This window comes from Ochotona princeps, chromosome 17 (assembly GCF_030435755.1).
Source record: "Ochotona princeps isolate mOchPri1 chromosome 17, mOchPri1.hap1, whole genome shotgun sequence".
NCBI classification, from domain to species: domain Eukaryota; kingdom Metazoa; phylum Chordata; class Mammalia; order Lagomorpha; family Ochotonidae; genus Ochotona; species Ochotona princeps.
In genome coordinates, this window is record NC_080848.1 from 1,913,664 (window position 1) to 1,930,518 (window position 16,855).

At 61.9% G+C, this 16,855-nt stretch overlaps 1 protein-coding gene across 1 annotated transcript in view; it reads left to right on the top strand.

Annotated features, from left to right (window-relative positions):
- TIMP2 (TIMP metallopeptidase inhibitor 2) overlaps positions 1-16,136 on the top strand; it is a 34,642-nt gene extending 18,506 nt beyond the window's left edge. The window contains exons 2-5 of the mRNA XM_004593030.4: positions 10,151-10,251; positions 10,994-11,102; positions 14,275-14,399; positions 15,452-16,136. Of these exons, the coding sequence (XP_004593087.4) occupies positions 10,151-10,251; positions 10,994-11,102; positions 14,275-14,399; positions 15,452-15,649 (533 nt within the window). The 3' untranslated portion in view covers positions 15,650-16,136. The remainder of the gene's footprint in view (positions 1-10,150; positions 10,252-10,993; positions 11,103-14,274; positions 14,400-15,451) is intronic.
- The last annotated feature ends 719 nt before the right edge of the window (positions 16,137-16,855 follow it).

Genomic DNA, 16,855 nt, shown 5'->3' on the forward strand with positions numbered 1-16,855 from the left:
AGTGGCTGGAGTCGAGCCAATCCGAGGCCAGGAGCTTCTTCTGAGTCTCCCACGCGGGTGCAGGGTCTCAAGGCTTTGGGCCGTCCTCTGCTGCTTCCCTAGGCCACAGGCAGGGAGCTGGATGGGAAGTGGAGCAGCTGGGACTGTATGGGATGCCGGTACTTGCAGACAGAAGAATAGCTAGTTGCACCATCATGCCAGCCCTACTGTTTAACATATTTAAGATTATTTGCTTGAAAGCAGAGCAATGAAGAGGGAGCGGACAACATCCATCCATTGGTTCACTCCCCAAATGGCCCTAGTCACTAGGGCTGGGCCACGCTGAAGCCAGGAGCCACACGTTCCATCCAGATCTCCCGTGTGGTGGGGGGACCCGGGCACTTGAGCCATCCTCTGCTGACTTCTCGGGAAACGGAGCGGTTGACCTCAAGCTGGCCCTGCCCTGTGAGATGCAGGCATCTTAGTGATGACCAGCCCTTCCTCCACCCGTTGTTTAACAGTACGTCATGCTTAATGTGCTCTTAAGATGTGTTTATTTGAAAGAGTGCTAGAGAGAGAGAGAGCTTCTGTCCACTGGCTCTCTGAACGAGTACAACACTGGAGCTGGGCCGTGTCAGAGCCAGCCTGAGACCGCATCCAGGGGCGCAAGCATTTGGGCCATCCTCTGCTGCTCTCCCAGGTGTGTTAGCAGGGAGCTGGATCGGAAGTGAAGCAGGCCCCCCAGGGGCTGCCAACATTGCAGGTGGTAGCCCAATGTGCTATGCTGCAATGTTAGTCTCTTAATGTGTTCTGACAACTTTAAACTTCTGAGAGAGCAGCAGAAAGCCCACCTGCCTGGGGTGTTCCCCTGGGCCGGCAGGTGGAGGTGACCTCGGGCTGTAGCTTCCCCCCCCCCACTCCCACCCGCAGTTCTCCTGGGAGAACTGCTCTGAACTTGGAGAGGGGTCCTAGTGAGTGGGTGTGGATGAGGCCCCAGTAGCCACTCTGCGCAAAGCAGGTGGTGGGTGGGCCAGTCCTCGGCCACAGCTTGCTTGCTCCTAAGACTAGGACACTTGCTGGGCCTCCCTCCCGTCTCCCCATGCCCTCCAAGCATGGTGGATCCCCATCCTTGGAGACTGACCCAGGAAAGATCCGCCTTGGTTACCTTGTGGTGTAGATGCCGCCACGGTGGACCGAGGGGCTACCACCCAGCCCAGGATCTGGGATAGCTGCCAAGAGTGGCTGCTGCCCACTGTGCCCACCCCTCTCCTGGCCCAGCCACTGCTTAGACACACACCTGCTGGTCTTGGCGCTGCTCCTGCCCGTGCTGTTAACACACAGCTGCTCAGCTTGGCCGGTGTGCTTGGCTGGAGTCGCAGCAAGCTGCTGTGAAGCGTCTCCCGAGCTCTGGGCACACCCTGTGGCCTCCAGGGTTCCCCTCCATCGTTGCATGGCTGCTCTCCAAGCTGCCTGCCCAGTGTGCCAGCTTCTGTACCCATGACACATGTGGGGAAGCAGGTCGTCGGCACCAGTGCTGTTGTGGCTTCATCTGGGGCACTGGCACCAATGCTTTTTTTGAATTTTGATTTTTTTTTTTTATAGATTTACAGAGAGAGGAGGAGACAGAGGTGTTTTCCATCCACTGGTTTACTCCCCGCTACAGTGGCAAGAGCTGGGCCAGTTTGAAGCCAGGAGTTTCCTGTGGGTCTCCCATGTGGGTACAGGAACCCAAGCACTTGGGCCTCCTCCACTGCTTTCCCTGGCCATTAGCAGGGAGCTGGATTGGAAGTAGAGAGCTGGGACTCAAGCTGGTGCCGTATGGGATTCTGGCACCACAGCACAGGCCAGAAAAAGTGCTTTTGGAAGCATCGGAGAGTGTGCTGGGCTGTCCACTCGTGGTCCCTTTAATCCCTTCGGAATGTTTGGACCACTGCCTGTGGCATCTCCTGGATAAACATGCGCACCCTCTAGCTGCTGCACTGAGCAGTGCCCACGAGAGCCAGGGGGCACCTAGGGTACCATGCGTCATGAGTGAGTGTAGCATGACTGGCAGGCCCACTGCCTGGAGTACCAGGCTGGATGCAGGCCTCGGCGTCCCACCGGGCTCTGTGTCCTCCGTCCTCATCCGCAGCCTCAGTGAACAGCCTCCTACCCTCATCTGGGCCTCAGTGGCTCCTGCGGCTTTCCCATGGTTGGGGAGAGAAATGGGGCCACCTCCTAGCACCTGTTCCCAGAATGCCGTGGGCTAGGGCCGCCCTGCCATCACACGGCGTGGCTGTGGGTGAGCAGCGTGTGTACCACATGGTGGAGTGCACACATCCCACGTTGTGTGCCCGAGTTGGAGTCCCAGCTCTGCCTCCAGTCCAGCTGCCTGCTGAGGCATGCCCTGGGAGGCAGCAGGTGACGGCTCTTGTCCTTGGGTCGCTGCCACCCACAGGGGAGACCTGGGTGGAGCTCCCAGCTCCTGGCTGGTGCCCAACCCAGCCCTGGCAGCTGGCGGGCTTTTGTGCAGTAAGCCAGCAGATGTAAACTAGTCTCACTCGCCCTTCCTCTCTCTCAGGACCACCAGGGCTGGGGAGGCCTGCTGCTCTTCCCAGGCCAGAAGACGGTGTGGCGCTGTCATGTCCCCTGCACCTGCCTGGTGCCTCGCTACAGCTGTAGCATCGCCTTTGCTTGGGGGGCCTTGAGTGTGTTGTGGGATCACTGGGGTTAGAGCTGGGGCGTGGCAGGATGCGTGGTGTGTGGCTGGTCACGGTTCCCGTTTTCAGCGGGACCTCTGTTGTTGCGTGGCTGGTCACAGTTTGCGTTTTCAGCATGGCCTCTGTGGCTGTGTGGTGCAGGCGAGGTAGGTTTGCCCTCGGTCACCCGTGAGCCGCACCCTGGTGGAGGCTGTGTCTCTCCTGTTGGGGTTGCACCTACATAGCCCCTGGCAACCAGGCCAGGCCCCCAGCACCACCCCTCTGTCCCCGAGGAAGCTGGAGTGGGGCGGTCCAGCTGCTTGCCCAGGCCGACGGTGCGAGCGATGGCACTGCCGCCAGGACCCCACTTCCCTGTAGGATGCAGGAGACTCCTTTGTCAGGTGTCATGGGACCTTCTGGCCCCAGAAGCCTGAGGGTCTCGGCTAGCTGTGCCTCCGTTTTTCTCCTGCTCACAGCCGGACCACTGCCCTGCCTACCCCCTAGCCTCCCTTCCAGGCACCTCGCAGCTGCTTCCAGGAGACCAAAACCCCACCCGTGGTTGTAACACAGACTCTGTGCCTGACCCACTGGGCCCCTCCTCAGCTGGCTGAGCCCACTTATGCCCACTGTGGCATGTCTCTGTCACCATCCTCATCTCGGGCACGAGGGCACAGAGGCAGACACACTTCCCAGGCCTGCCAGCACCTGCCTGGTCTCCCTCTGCCCTCCCTGAAGGACAGGCTCCACAGCCTGGATTCATGCTGCACCCTCATCCATACAGCAGCGGGTGCTACCACCTGGCAGGGCAGGGAGCTCTTGGAGATTGGCCCAGACGCTATGGGTGGGGCCAGGGAGGGCCCTGACCCTCGGTGGCTGTCAAGCCTGCCATTCCTTTGCAGACAGAGCCCTGTGCCCACCTCCCTCCCTGCTTTGTGGGTCCGCGGGCTTGGCAAGCCTCCATGGCTGAGCTGATGCTGCACGGATCACCTTGTTCGTTCAGAAAGTTTGTGAGGGGCAGGGAAGGGGACATGGCATCCTCTATGCACACTGCCAGGGTCAGCTATTGACAGCCAGCGCGGGGAAGGCCCGCCACACTGTCTGGCAGGTGCATGGCAGGCACAGCTACCAGAGGGCTGCTGTTGGTGCAGGTGTGGCCCCCCTGCTCTGAGGTTTGGCCGCCGCCTCACACTTCCAGCTCTGAGCTGGCCAGTGTGCCTGTGCATGCCTGCAGGACCTTGGAGGTGGGCACGGGTCTCCGAGAGCCCACCAGAGCCCCTGGCTCCCACCACGCTGTTTGTGTCTCCCAGAGAAGTGGCTGGTTTAGCCCAGCCATGAGGGTCCCAGGGCTCTGGGCTGTCCCTGCTGACCAGGCCTGAAACAAGGGATATACAGCCCACAGCCCCTCCAGGCTCCCTCCACCTTGCCCCTGGCTCCTGCCATTGCCGGGCCTGGGGCTCGAGGGGCTGCGCTTGGCTCCTCGTGGGGTCCTGGTGGGGAAAGTGCAACCCGCAGTTCCCTCCACAAAGCCGCACTGTTCTCGGCAAGCCCTCCCCAGAGCCCTGGGCATTTTTTGCAAATGAGTCAGCAGCACGTGAGAGGGAGGGCCCAGCCTGAGGCCCTGATGGGGAGGCGGGAGGAAAAAGGGGGGACGGGGTCGCCTGGGGCTGCATGGGAGGGTGGGGTGCAGGGAGGCATGCGGAGGGTACTGCACTCAGAGGCGAGGAACAGGAAATGGGGATGGGAGGGCGGTCTCCATGGAGACAGGCACCCAGTGGCCACAGCTCACGTGGATGCACTGGGATCCAGGAGTCTGCCAGGCAGGCACGGCACGGGTGCCAGGCTCATGGTGGGGGGTTGGCTGTGTTCCCTCATCTTGCTGTGTGCCCTGTCCCCTTCTTAACCCTGTTCCCCCAGCCTCAAGTAACCTGCCCTGAGCCGGGTGCCTCTTTGCCAACCTGTGCCTCCTCCGGCCTGAGCCCCAAGCTGGCCGTAACTGACCCCTCCCCAACAGATACAGCCCTTCCCGCCATGGTGGGTTCCCCCACACCCGAAAAGGCAGTGGCTGACTTCTGGGGTAAGGGGAGCTTTAGAGGACCCCCCCAGAGGGCGTGGTGGGAGGGAGAGGCAAGCCAGGTCCCGCCCACCACTGCAGGGCTGTTTTTAATTACTCTGCTACAGGCCCCCTTTCCCCTTCATTTCCCTAAAAGGAGCGAACTTGGAGACTGCTCCACCGCTGAGCTGGAGGGGCTGGCGTGGAGGGGCTGGGCAGGCCAGGAGCTCCGTGCCCTGGGAAGCCTGAGCTGACAAGTGGGGCTGGCCCCCTGCACTGATGCCGTCACCTCAAGGGCGGGGGACTCCAGGTGGTCTTCCCTGTCCCCTGTGAGCCCAGGTGGTCAGTTACCTACGAACAACTGAGGCCCCATAGACCCTGGCTGTCACAAGGCTCACACAAGGGGCTTTGTGGACCCTTGTCCCTGCCTGCTGTGGGCAGGTGAATGGACCACCCCTCCCCTTCCAGAGGGTTTTGTGGGTGGCTGGGGTAGAGACACCCCAGGTCCACTGGCCAGACCAGAATGCAAAGGTCAACTGACCTTGGCCAAGTCGTCCTTGTGGCCCACAGCAGAAGCAGGATGTCAGGATGTTGCTGGCTGTCACGTGAGGGCAGGGTGGCAGGGTTCCTGGTGCTCCCCAGCTCTACAGACGTGGGACCTCGTGTTTCTGAGTGGGCCAGGGGCACCCAGCACAGCTCGGAGCCTGCAGGTTCCTCCCTGGGATGGCTGTTGTGCTCTGCCAGGGGCCAGGACAGGTGTACGCAGCCAGAGCGGCGTTGCACATGCGTTTGTGCACACGCATCTGGGAGCTGCCAGGCCCCCTGCAGAGCTGGTACCTGTGACCCTCCACGCAGCAGCTGCTGCTGGTTGCCTTCCGCAAGTTCCTCTGGGGCGGCCCTAGGGGCCACGGTCTGTGAGTGCCCAATGGGAGCTGTCCCGGTCAGCCCAGGGCAACCAGGCCCGTGTGTGGGAGCTGGGAGCAGGGTTTAGTCACGGGGGATCTGCTGCCAACACAGCGTGTGGGGGCTGCACTCCAAGCAGGGACCCTGTTTCTAGCAGCCCCTTCCTGGGCACCTCGCTGCCTGCAGTCCTGGGCAGCTGTGGCCAGTCTGGCCTCTGCTGCCTCTTCCCAGGCAGCCACATGCAGCACAGCCCAACTTCTAGCCCTCCCCCTGCCCCCCACCTCTCAGCCCGTCCTGGTCCCGTTCTGGCTGAGCCGACTCTGGCTGTTTGTGCAGGGGCCCTGGCCGGGGGGAAGTGACTTCACATGGCCCTGGGCCGAGGGGTGCGGCTGGGCCATGTGGTTGCGTGTGCTTTGAATGTGGTCCACGGCTGCCTTCCAGTAGCCAGCGTCTGCAGTGGGTCACCCTTGATCTCAAACCCAGATGGTGTGTGAACAGTGGAAGGGAAGAAAAACAACACTAGGTCTGCTTAGGGAGAGGCTGAAATCTGGGGGCACAAAGCAGAATCTCCATCAGGGCCCTGGGGCGTGGACACCCTCTGAGCCTGGCCTGCTCAGCCAACAGGTGTGGACTCCCTGGCTTTAACCCCACCCCCACCAAATTCTTTGGTTTCTTTCCATCCATCCCTCTAACCTGGGGTGGGCCTCGGGTCCACCAGGAGGGTCTGGGGGTTGCTTCAGGGGAACCCTCTGCCTTGCCCTCCTGCCCGCCTGTGGCCTGCCCTCCCACCCGTGGCCTGCCCTGCCCTCCCACCTGTGGCCTGCCCTCCTAGCCGTGGTCTGCCCTCCCACCTGTGGCCTGCCCTCCGCCTGCCCTGCCCTCCTAGCCGTGGTCTGCCCTCCCACCTGTGGCCTGCCCTCCGCCTGCCCTGCCCTCCTAGCCGTGGTCTGCCCTCCCACCTGTGGCCTGCCCTCTGTCTGCCCTGCCCTCTGCCTGGCCTGCCCTCCCACCCGTGGCCTGCCCTCCTAGCCGTGGCCTGCCCTCTGCCTGCCCTGCCCTCCCACCCGTGGCCTGCCCTCCCACCCGTGGCCTGCCCTCTGCCTGCCCTGGCCTCCCGCCTGTGGCCTGCCCTCCGCCTACCCATGGCCTGGCCTCCCGCCTGCACGGAGGGACAGGTCACCCTGCAAGGCCAGCTGTGTCACAGGAGCCTCTCCCAGGCAGGACCTCCTGGAGCAGGTGCGGGGGTGTCTGCCAGGACAGAGGTGCGCCCCTCTAGGCCCGCAGAGGGGTGCTGCCTGCTGCTGCTTTGCCTGCCCTGCACCCCACTTCCTCTCTCCTTTTGTAAATTCAGGGAGGAGGTTCCCACCCAGGATGGAAAGCCGGAAGAGTCTGAGCTGAGACCCGGGGTTGGGTGGCAGAGTTGGAAATGAGGGCTGCCTATGCCCCCCTTCTCCCTGCAAGCGCCCTTCTACATCCTAAAACTTACTTGTTTATTGGCCAGTTAGGGGATCTTCCGTCCCCAGATGGCTATACCCGCCGCTGCTGGGGCAGGCCGAAGCCAGGCGCCTCGTCTGGATCCCCCACCTGGGCGCAGGGGGCTGCTTTCCCGGTTGTTGGCGGGGAGCTGGGTTGGAAGCGGAGCAGCTGGGACACTAAGCAGTGCCCACTTGGGATTCTGGCAGAGGGCAGCTTTACCCATACTGCTTCGGTGCTGGTCCCAGTGCCAGTTAATTGTGTTACTTTTGTTTTTCAAATTTTGTTTATGGGAGAGAGAAACGGATAAAGAAAGCCCCCATGGCCTAGTTTACCCCTCGGCTGCCTGGAACCCGGGCTGGGTGCTACCCAGGTCTGCCATGTGGGGTCAGGGACCCCGGTATCTAAGATGGACCGTTGCTCCCCAGGGTCTGTCAGCAGGGGGCTGGCATCTGGCACCAAGCCAGGTGCCTATGTGTGGTGCTCACATGCCCTTAGCTTCCAGTCTTGACCCTACAGATTTATCCAGAACCCTTGACTAAGCAGACCGGAAGGCAGGATTACAGAGAGGGAGAGATGCAGCTCTCCCACTGGCTGGTCCCCCCGCAAAGGCTGCAGTGATCCTAGCTGGCCCAGCCTGAAGCCAGGAGCCAGGAGTTGCTTCTGGGTCTCCCAAGCGCCTGGGCTGTCCCCTGCTGCTTCCCCAGTGTTTAGCGGGGGGCTGGATGGGACGTGGAGCGGTGGTCTCTGGTTTGCACTCAGAGACGCGGGCATCGCAGGCGGTGTAACCCACTGAGGCACGACACTGATCCAGCCAGTTAATACTTTTCCAACCATTCAAAACAGGAAAGTTTTCAGGTCTGGCATGGTAGCCTAGTGGCTAAAGTCCTCGCCTTGCACACACTGGGATCCCATATGAGCGCCGGTTATAATCCCAGCCTCCCCACTTCCCATCTAGCTCCCTGCTTGTGGCCTGGGAAAGCAGGAGAGGACAGCCCAAAGCCTTGGGACCCTGTGTCCGCGTGGGAGACCTGGGAGAGGCTCCTGGCTCCTGGCTTCGGATCAGCTCAGCTTCGGCCATTGTGGCCACTTGGGGAATGAATCAGCAGATGGAAGATCTTCCTGTCTGTCTCTCCCCTCTGTCTATCTGTCTTTCGAATAAAATAAATAAATTTTTAAAAGAAAGGAAAGGTTGCCACTGTGACCCTGGGACGAGTCAGAATCTGGGGTGCTGCGGGTGGGGGAGGGCATCTATACAGTGTGCTCACCAAGGACTAGGTACGTGGCCCACAGCACCCCAAGCTGCCCTGCACTGCTGCCTTCCATCGTCCTGAAGAACATGCTGTGTATCGGGCACCTTGTGATGTGACCAGGCAACCCTGAGTCCTGATCACCCCGGCCCTTGGGCCCAAGGCTGCCTCTGTTCTGAGTTGGCCGCGGGCTCTGTACCTTCACCACCTTGGCAAAGGAAGGTGTCTGACCTGCCCGGGGACCCTCAGGGCGTTCGGGGTGAGGGCAGCCATGCACCTTGGACTTGCTTTCTGGTCCCTAATGTGTAGAATCTAGTGGCAAGCTCCGGGTCATGGCTGCTTCTAAAACTTGTTTCCAAGGAGCTCTGTTGGCTTCTTTGGGGGTTGCTTCCCTGGCTACAGGAAGAACACGTTCATGGCAGGATTAATCCGGAGATGGGGGTGGGTGGGGACCTTCTGTGTGGACGCAAAGCCCTTGGTTCTCGGGGTTAGGGGGCACCAACCCCAGAAACATCCCTGCGCCACCCGCATGTGGGATAAGGATCGGAACTTGGGCCACTCATGCCTCAGCTCAACAGAGGAAGGGAGTGGGCCTGGGCTCCGCGGGGGGCTGCAGGCGAGTGGGACCCGGGCCTGGGCTCAGCGGGGGCTGCGGGCGAGTGGGACCCGGGCCTGGGCTCCGCGGGGGGCTGCGGGCGAGTGGGACCCGGGCCTGGGCTCCGCGGGGGGCTGCGGGCGAGTGGGACCCGGGCCTGGGCTCAGCCGGGGGCTGCGGGCGAGTGGGACCCGGGCCTGGGCTCAGCGGGGGCTGCGGGCGAGTGGGACCCGGGCCTGGGCTCAGCGGGGGCTGCGGGCGAGTGGGACCCGGGCCTGGGCTCAGCCGGGGGCTGCGGGCGAGTGGGACCCGGGCCTGGGCTCAGCGGGGGCTGCGGGCGAGTGGGACCCGGGCCTGGGCTCAGTGGGGGGCTGCGGGCGAGTGGGACCCGGGCCTGGGCTCAGCGGGGGCTGCGGGCAAGGCTGGAGTCTAGGTGATGGAGTGCTGGATATCTGAGCTGGGTGCCGGCGGGCAAGGAGAGAAGCTCCTTGGCACCTGGCACCACCTGCTCCTCCCGACGCCCGCGGGACACTTGCTTGTGACCCAGTGCCTCCGGAATGTTGCAGAACAAAGCTTTTTAAAAGCCATTAAGACAGGCCGTGCCACCAGCCTGACCCAGGGGGAGGGCCCGGCCTGAGTAACAGCACGAAGCGCTGACCCCGCACAGTCAGGGCCCCAGGGGTGGCACATGCAGTCGGCATAATTGCCAGTGGAAAGCCTTGTGCTCCAGAACGTTGCAGATCCTTCGTCACCTGCTCGTCTCTGCTGCTGTGGGCTCCTTCACTGGCGTCTGCCCTTCCGTTCTTCCAGCCACAGCTGCGACGGGGTGCGTGTCGTGGGTCCGTCCGTGCCCCGTCTTGCCACATCCAGGCTCCATCCCTGTCGTGCGCCTGGTACTGAGAGGTACTGCATGAAGTCACGTGTGGGCGCTTGAGGACACAGAGCCCCGGGCCTTGAGACAGCCCCTCTCAAGGAGCTTGTTTGCTGAGAGGCCCAGGCTGGGGGGCTCCCCGACCTGGTGAGCAGGTGGTAGCCCACTCGGTTGGGTGGAGCTCTGTGTTCTGGCTGCCTGCCCCACACAGTGGCTGGTCAGCACATGAGCCATGGGAGGCTCTTGGTCAGGCCTCTCCAGCTCCTCCTGCAGGCCTGAACGCCCACCCCCACCTTGGAGCCGGGAGGATCTTTCCAGAAGTGTCTCCACTGCGTGTCTTCTGTGTTGCAGTGATCAGGGCCAAAGCGGTCAGTGAGAAGGAGGTGGACTCTGGGAATGACATCTACGGCAATCCCATCAAGAGGATCCAGTATGAGATCAAGCAGATCAAGGTGAGCCGCCCGCCCGTGTCCAGCTGGGGCAGGGTGCCGGGGGCTGCCCCGCGAGGGGGCGGCTGACGAAACTGGCCAGAGGACCAGCCCAGCCCAGGGCAGCGGGCGGCTCCTACCACGGAGCAGTCGTGGCACGGTGTTAGAGTGTCGTCGTCGGGAGGGGTGGACCATGGAAGGCCCTGACCCCGTGGGGAGGCAGGAAACAGGAAGTAGAGGGCTGTGCCATGACCTCATCTGGGGTTGCGAAAGGGGCAGAGAGGATGTTGCGTGTGGGTGTGGGTGTGGGTGGAGTGGAGCTGCTCGGTCACAGTCACGGCATCACAGATGAACTTGCCCCACCTGGGTGTGCTCGTGGAGACTGGGAAAACAGGACTGAGGCCCCTCCCAGAGTGCCCTTAAGGAAAGGAAGCCCTCTGAGGCCAGTCGGAGCCCCCTTCCGCAAGGGACGGGGTCACGTCCCATCAGGGCTCCTGGGACGGTAGGGGCTGCCCCTGTGTGGCAGCGGACTCATGGGGAGACACCGGCCCCAGTTCAGGAGCAGCCCTGAGGTGGATGGTGTGGGGGCATCAGGCAGAGCATAGACCCCAGACTCGCCCTTAAGGAGTGGTGTCACCCGCTAGTCTGCCAGGCTGGCACGGGCCTGGGTCCTCCTCCACGCTGGGCTGTCTTGGAGTGTTGTGGGCGGGAGTGGTGTTGGCCGCTGGGCAGCTGGCCTCCAGCAGTCTTCGCTTTGTTTCTACAGATGTTCAAGGGCCCTGACAAAGACATCGAGTTCATCTACACGGCCCCCTCCTCGGCCGTGTGCGGCGTGTCGCTGGACATGGGCGGCAAGAAGGAGTACCTCATTGCAGGTGGGTGTGGGTGGCGACTTTCTCCAGGGGCTCGGCTCCTGGCCCCACTGTGACGCCGGGAAACCCATACACAGGGCTGTGGGTGTTGGCCTTCCTGTTAGTGGACAGCTGCTGTGGCCATGGCTGGGGGGTGCGCCTGTGTGCACACAGTCACATCATGGTTTCTGGGTTCTCGGGGCTCCCTGGAGTCAAGTTCAGGGAGGGCCTGGGGGCCTCTTGGGAAGCTGCACAGGTAAGTTTCTGAAGGGGCTATGCCATTTTTGCATTTCCAGTTTCTATTGTTCTTTCAACAAGAAGAATATAGTCAGATGGAGAGATGGGTGGGGGGCCTGAGGGCTGGGCGTCTAGTGGCAGGTGCCCCTGGCGAGCCAGCCGCCGTCCATTCCCCACACTGCCCTCTAGAGGCCTGTGATCAAACTGCAGAGCAGCAGGAACTCAGAGAGGGGCTGGGGGCCCATTGGCAGAGGTGCCCCTTGTCGCTTGCGGCTCCCTGGAGGTTGTAAAATCCCCCATGGCCAGACTGAACCCCAGAAAAATTAAAGTAGATGCTCAGGCTGCAGCCTTGACTCTGCCTTGGGAGCCCAGGATACAGCCAGGGGGCTGAGCCAGTGTCTGTGGGGAACCGGCCCGCTCTAAGCAGAGGAAGATGTTGCAGAGCTGGCCCCTAGCTGGTCAGCGCATGCCTGGGGGCCCTGGGCCCCCAGGCACGTGCGCCCAAGAGCTGGGCAGTGTCCAGCAGTCAGGAGCCATGTCACCAGGGGCCCCAAGGTGTGTGGCTCAAGCTGCAACCTCCGTTGCACTCCCCAGGGAGCCCAGGATGCCTGAGGCCTGGGCACGGGAGGGTCACGGACGGGGCCCATGCTGGGGAGTGTGCTGTGCCAGCAGCAGGGAGACGCCTGTGTCCCGATGGAGTGTCATGAGGGTGGAGAGCTGGGAGACGTGGCTGCCGGGCCGCTCCCAGGCCCACTGTCAGTGACTCTTGAGGGTCACTGGGTGAGTGCACCAGAGGTCTGCCACGTCCACGCAGACCTCAACCGGCTTGCCCCGAGACGGGTTTTATATGCCATGCGTTTCCATTTCTGCCTTCAGCCAGGAAGACGTGTGAGATTGCTAAAAGGCGCTTGTAGGCATTTCAGCTGCCCTTCAACAAACCACAGGGACCGCTCACAGTGTGTGCTCCGTAGGAAGTCTATTCAGTGTGCCATGCCAGGCATCCCATGTAGGTAACAAACAGCTGGAGTCCTGGCTGCTGTAACTTCTGACCCGGCTCCCTGCTGGTGGAGGTCAGCAGATGGTGGGCCTTGTGCCTGGGGCCTTCTCACCCACATGGGAGACCCAGAAGAAGCTCCTGGCCCAGTCCCAGTCATTGTGGCCGTGGAGGGAGTTGAAATAGCAAATGCAGGATCTGTCTCTGCACTCTGCCCTTCAAATAAATAAATCCTAAAATAGCAATAATAATGACGGTATGCTCAGTGTTGCCTAATTACCAATTTCCAGAGATTGCCAGTGCCTGTCCCCTCCCCCAGCTCCTGGCAGTGCCCCCGTGCCTCGCTCTCCTACCTGCTCCATGTCCCAGCTCTGGTGCCTGCTTGGCTGCTGTCCTGTACCAGGACACTTGACTTGGGTGCACCTGCCAGGGCACAGTGACAGGAGGGTCTGCCTTGGAAGGTTGGGGTGAGGATGAAAATGGGGGCCCCCCAGAGATGTGGGGTCCCCGGTCACAGCTGCCTGCTGCCTGAGAATGTCTTTGTTTTCTGCTTATTGATTTGCAAGGCGGCGTTACAGTGAGGGAGGGACAGTTCTGACCCTCTGCTGGTTCACTCCGCCGATGGCTTCACCAGCTGGGGCAGGGCCAGGCTGAAGCGAGGGACCAGGAGCTGCAGCCGGCTGGGTTTCCCACGTGGTTGGCAGGGACCCAAGCACTTGAGCCAGCCTCCACTGCTTCCCCAGGTACACTGGACCAGCTTCCCTTGCGGGCACAGCTGGGTGGGCCAGACACAGGTGCTGCAGCCCTCCTGGAGCCGGAGCCAGCGTGCCAGCCTGCTCAGCCCTCCCCACGTACCCGCACGTGCGGCCCTGGCCCTGTGGCACTGCGTCCAGGAAATGCTGGGGCCTGGGTCGTCTTTCTCAGATCAGGAATAAACATACAACCATCCTTGGTTACGCATTTTAATTAGTCCTTGTTTTTCTGTCTCAAATGCAGGCTCTGTTTTTTTTTTTTTTTAGGCAGGATGTTGTAACAGATGCTTTGGCCTGTGTGTCCAACTGCGTTTTCATCACACACACAATGGGCCAGTTTTGTAAAGATTGTTTATCTGAAAGGCAGAGTCACAGAGAGGAGAGGGAGTGAGATGTTCTGTCTGCTCGCTCAGTCTGCAGACAGGCCGCCAGCACCCGGGACTAGGCCTGGCTAGACAGGCTACTGCAGCGTCATCCCGGTCTTCCATGTGTGTGCCAGGCAGTGGCGGCTTAACCCATGGTGCCACAGCACTGCTTCCCAAAGTGGGTCCTATCAGGGTTCCCAGGGACTGCACCGCTCCTTGTCAAGGGGGCGCTGAGGGGGTACACAGTGTCTCACCAGCCCTTCCTGCCTTCCCCTGCCTTCATGGAAAGCTGGTGCTGGCCGTGAGAGGCCCAGCAGAAAACGCTGGCCAGGGCAGGCACCTGTTCCTGCTGCCGGGGGACTTGGAGGGCGCTGGTTACCGAGGCCTGCAGCCCCCCATCCTTCTGCTTCGGATCTGCTGCAGAAGCAGAACGCCTCAGAGAGGCGGCAGGGTGGGGTGTCGGTACTGGTCCTGTGGGGAGAGTGTCTAGCCTGGGCCCAGGTTCGAGTCCCCAGTCCCCTGCTTTGGATCCTTGTGCTGATGTTCTTGGGAAGGCAGCAGGGCTTGGGCCCCCGCCCCACCCGTGGAAGAGGCTGGCTTGGCGGCTAGGCCGCTGGCTTGGGTGTAGCCCAGCCTCCCGCTGTTAGGGGCGCCTGGGGAATGAACCGTGGATCGAGGAGTCTCTCTGTGTCTCTCTCGCTTCTCAGCAAGGCTCATTAACAACAAACAAGTGGCCAGGCCCGCAGGCTGGCCAGAGCTCAGGCTCATTAACAACAAACAAGTGGCCAGGCCCGCAGGCTGGCCAGAGCTCAGGCTCAGCGTCGAGCCGTGATACGCTCTGTCCGCAGGTAAAGCTGAGGGGGACGGCAAGATGCATGTCACGCTGTGTGACTTCATCGTGCCCTGGGACTCGCTGAGCACGACGCAGAAGAAGAGCCTGAACCACAGGTACCAGATGGGCTGCGAGTGCAAGGTGAGTGGTTGCTGACCGCCGGGACTCTGCCTCGGCCCCGCAGCCTTCGCTTCTGCTCCCGGCCCCTCTCAGGGAGCCTGTTGTCCCCAGATTGTCCTGAGTGCACGTCTTCCAAGGAACACAGGGAAAGTGACAGTTTTCAGAGCTGGTCATGCAGCCCAGAAGCTTCTAGAAGCCTTCAAGGAAGGGAAATTCTGAGAGCAAGGGATGTTGGTCTCATGGCCTCGTGACAGCCACCCAGGCGTTGTGCTTTCTACAACATTCTAGAAATTTCCAAGCATGGGTCCACGTAACTGCCTGTCTCCTTTCTCACGGTCAGCCCCGAGGTGGTCATGCCAGGCACAGCTGTGGCAGCTCTGATTCTCCAAGCTAGCCAAGGAAGGAGCGACCTCCCTGGCTCCTGAATGTCACTGGAGTGTGGCATCAGGAGATACTGGGCTGGGCACAGAACCATGGGAGGGGCCGCAGGTTCGGGGTGGCCGGAACTACTTGGAGGCCTCTGTCCTTTCCCAGCCCGAATTCTCTGGAAGGCCACCTGCAGCAGCACTGGCCGCAGTGCCCGAGACCAGCCCCTTTGCACGACCCTGCCGCGGTCTCCCCCCATTGCCAAGATAGCAGCTGCCACTCACCTCGGAGCCTGTGCTGCAGGATGAGCCGGGGCTCTGCCTGGGAGGGGCACTGGGGTTGGACACTGTGGCACAGCATATGAAGCCCCCCTCTCCCAGCTGATGTTCCTGGTAGGCAGTAGGTGAGGTTCAGGTGCCAGGGCCTCCTCCCAGCTGAGGGAGACTTGGCTTCAGGCTGGCCTGGCACCAGCTGTCATGGAGGAGAGGTTTTCTATTCAGCTGCCCACCTTCCTCTGTCACTCTGCTGTTCAAATAAGTAAACCAATCTGAGGCAAAAAGCAAAACTGTCTGGTGGAGCCCAGGTGGCCTGCTGTGAGTCCTGGAGGTTGGCTCAGAGCAGGTGCGGGAGGTGTGGAGGGGAGGGGTCCAGCCGGCTGGGGTGCAGGCGGTCCCGACTAAGGCCGCCTGCCTGTGTCACACCCGCAGATCACACGCTGCCCCATGATCCCGTGCTACATTTCGTCGCCGGACGAGTGCCTCTGGATGGACTGGGTCACGGAGAAGAACATTAACGGGCACCAGGCCAAGTTCTTTGCCTGCATCAAGAGGAGCGACGGCTCCTGTGCATGGTACCGCGGGGCGGCGCCCCCCAAGCAGGAGTTCCTGGATATCGAGGACCCGTAGGCCGCCGCTGCTGCCGCCACCACCAGCACCCCACGGCCGAGGGCGAGACCGCCAAGGGTGCAGGCTGCTGCAGCTCCGATACCCCTTCCTGGAAACAGCATGAATAAAACCGTCACCCACGCGGGCCCACATCAGCGTGCTTCTGCCCCCACCCCGCTCCTTGTCACGTGCCTGAGCCTCCGGAGGCAGGGCTGGGCCTGGGTCCTCCTCCCACCTGCCTGACTGCCCGCCCGGGCCTGCTGCCTCTGGGCGCAGGCAGGGGGCAGCAATGGACTCACGGAGATTCCCGCCCAGGCCCACGCCAAGCAGGTGGCGCTTTGGGGTGTCTTCCCAGCCTGGGAGCACACATGTTGCAGAAACGTCTGAGGGCCATTTGTGAGACTGGTAGCAGGCCTACCGGGTCCCTTTCGTCTTGAGAGGGACACGTCCCTCGTCTTCTGCAGCAGCTGGCCCTCTGACCCAGGGTGCCCCCTACCCTCTGTGCGTCACCCCCATTACCCTAGTGTCTTCTGACTCCTCGACATCTGAGGCTGCCCCGGTTTTGGGGGGCTCTGCAGCCGTGGTTAATCCTATGAGTTCACAGGTCCCTGGGGTTGTCGTGGAAGTAGACGCTGTCTCAAACCACATCCGGCGTCAGCCACATCCTCCTGGTCCTGCCCTCTCGGTTCCCGCAGCCGGGATCTGGGAGGCCCTGTGCTTCCTTTCCCCAGGCTCGCTTGTGGCTGGCTCCAGGGGCTGGCTGTGCCCGCACAGGTGCAGCAGAGCGCGGGGGTATTGTGTGTGGGTCTCTGCAGGTGGGTCATGTCCCACCTGGGGAGGGGAGCCTGGTGGCGGGGACACCGTGGCCTGACTTAGATGACATGGCGTTTCTATGGGGATGAGCTGTGTGCCTGTATAAGCCGCTCACGGGGATGCCACCTCTGGCTCTGCTCCTCGCATTGCAAAGATGACCTAGTTGGAGAACATTCGCAGGCGACTGACTTGCTTTCTGGTGCCAAGAAGGGGGGGTTAACACAGGCAGCACATGCTCAGTGAGAGGAAGGTCCGTCTTTTCCCCTCCCACCCATGTTGTAAAGGGAAAGTGTCCCAAGGGCACAGGTGTGCTCGGAGTGGCCGTGCTCACGCACACACATGTACACGCACATCGTGAGCCCGAAGCCTGGCAGCCTGTGTGTGGCCCGTCCGCCAATGCTTCCCAAGTTGCCA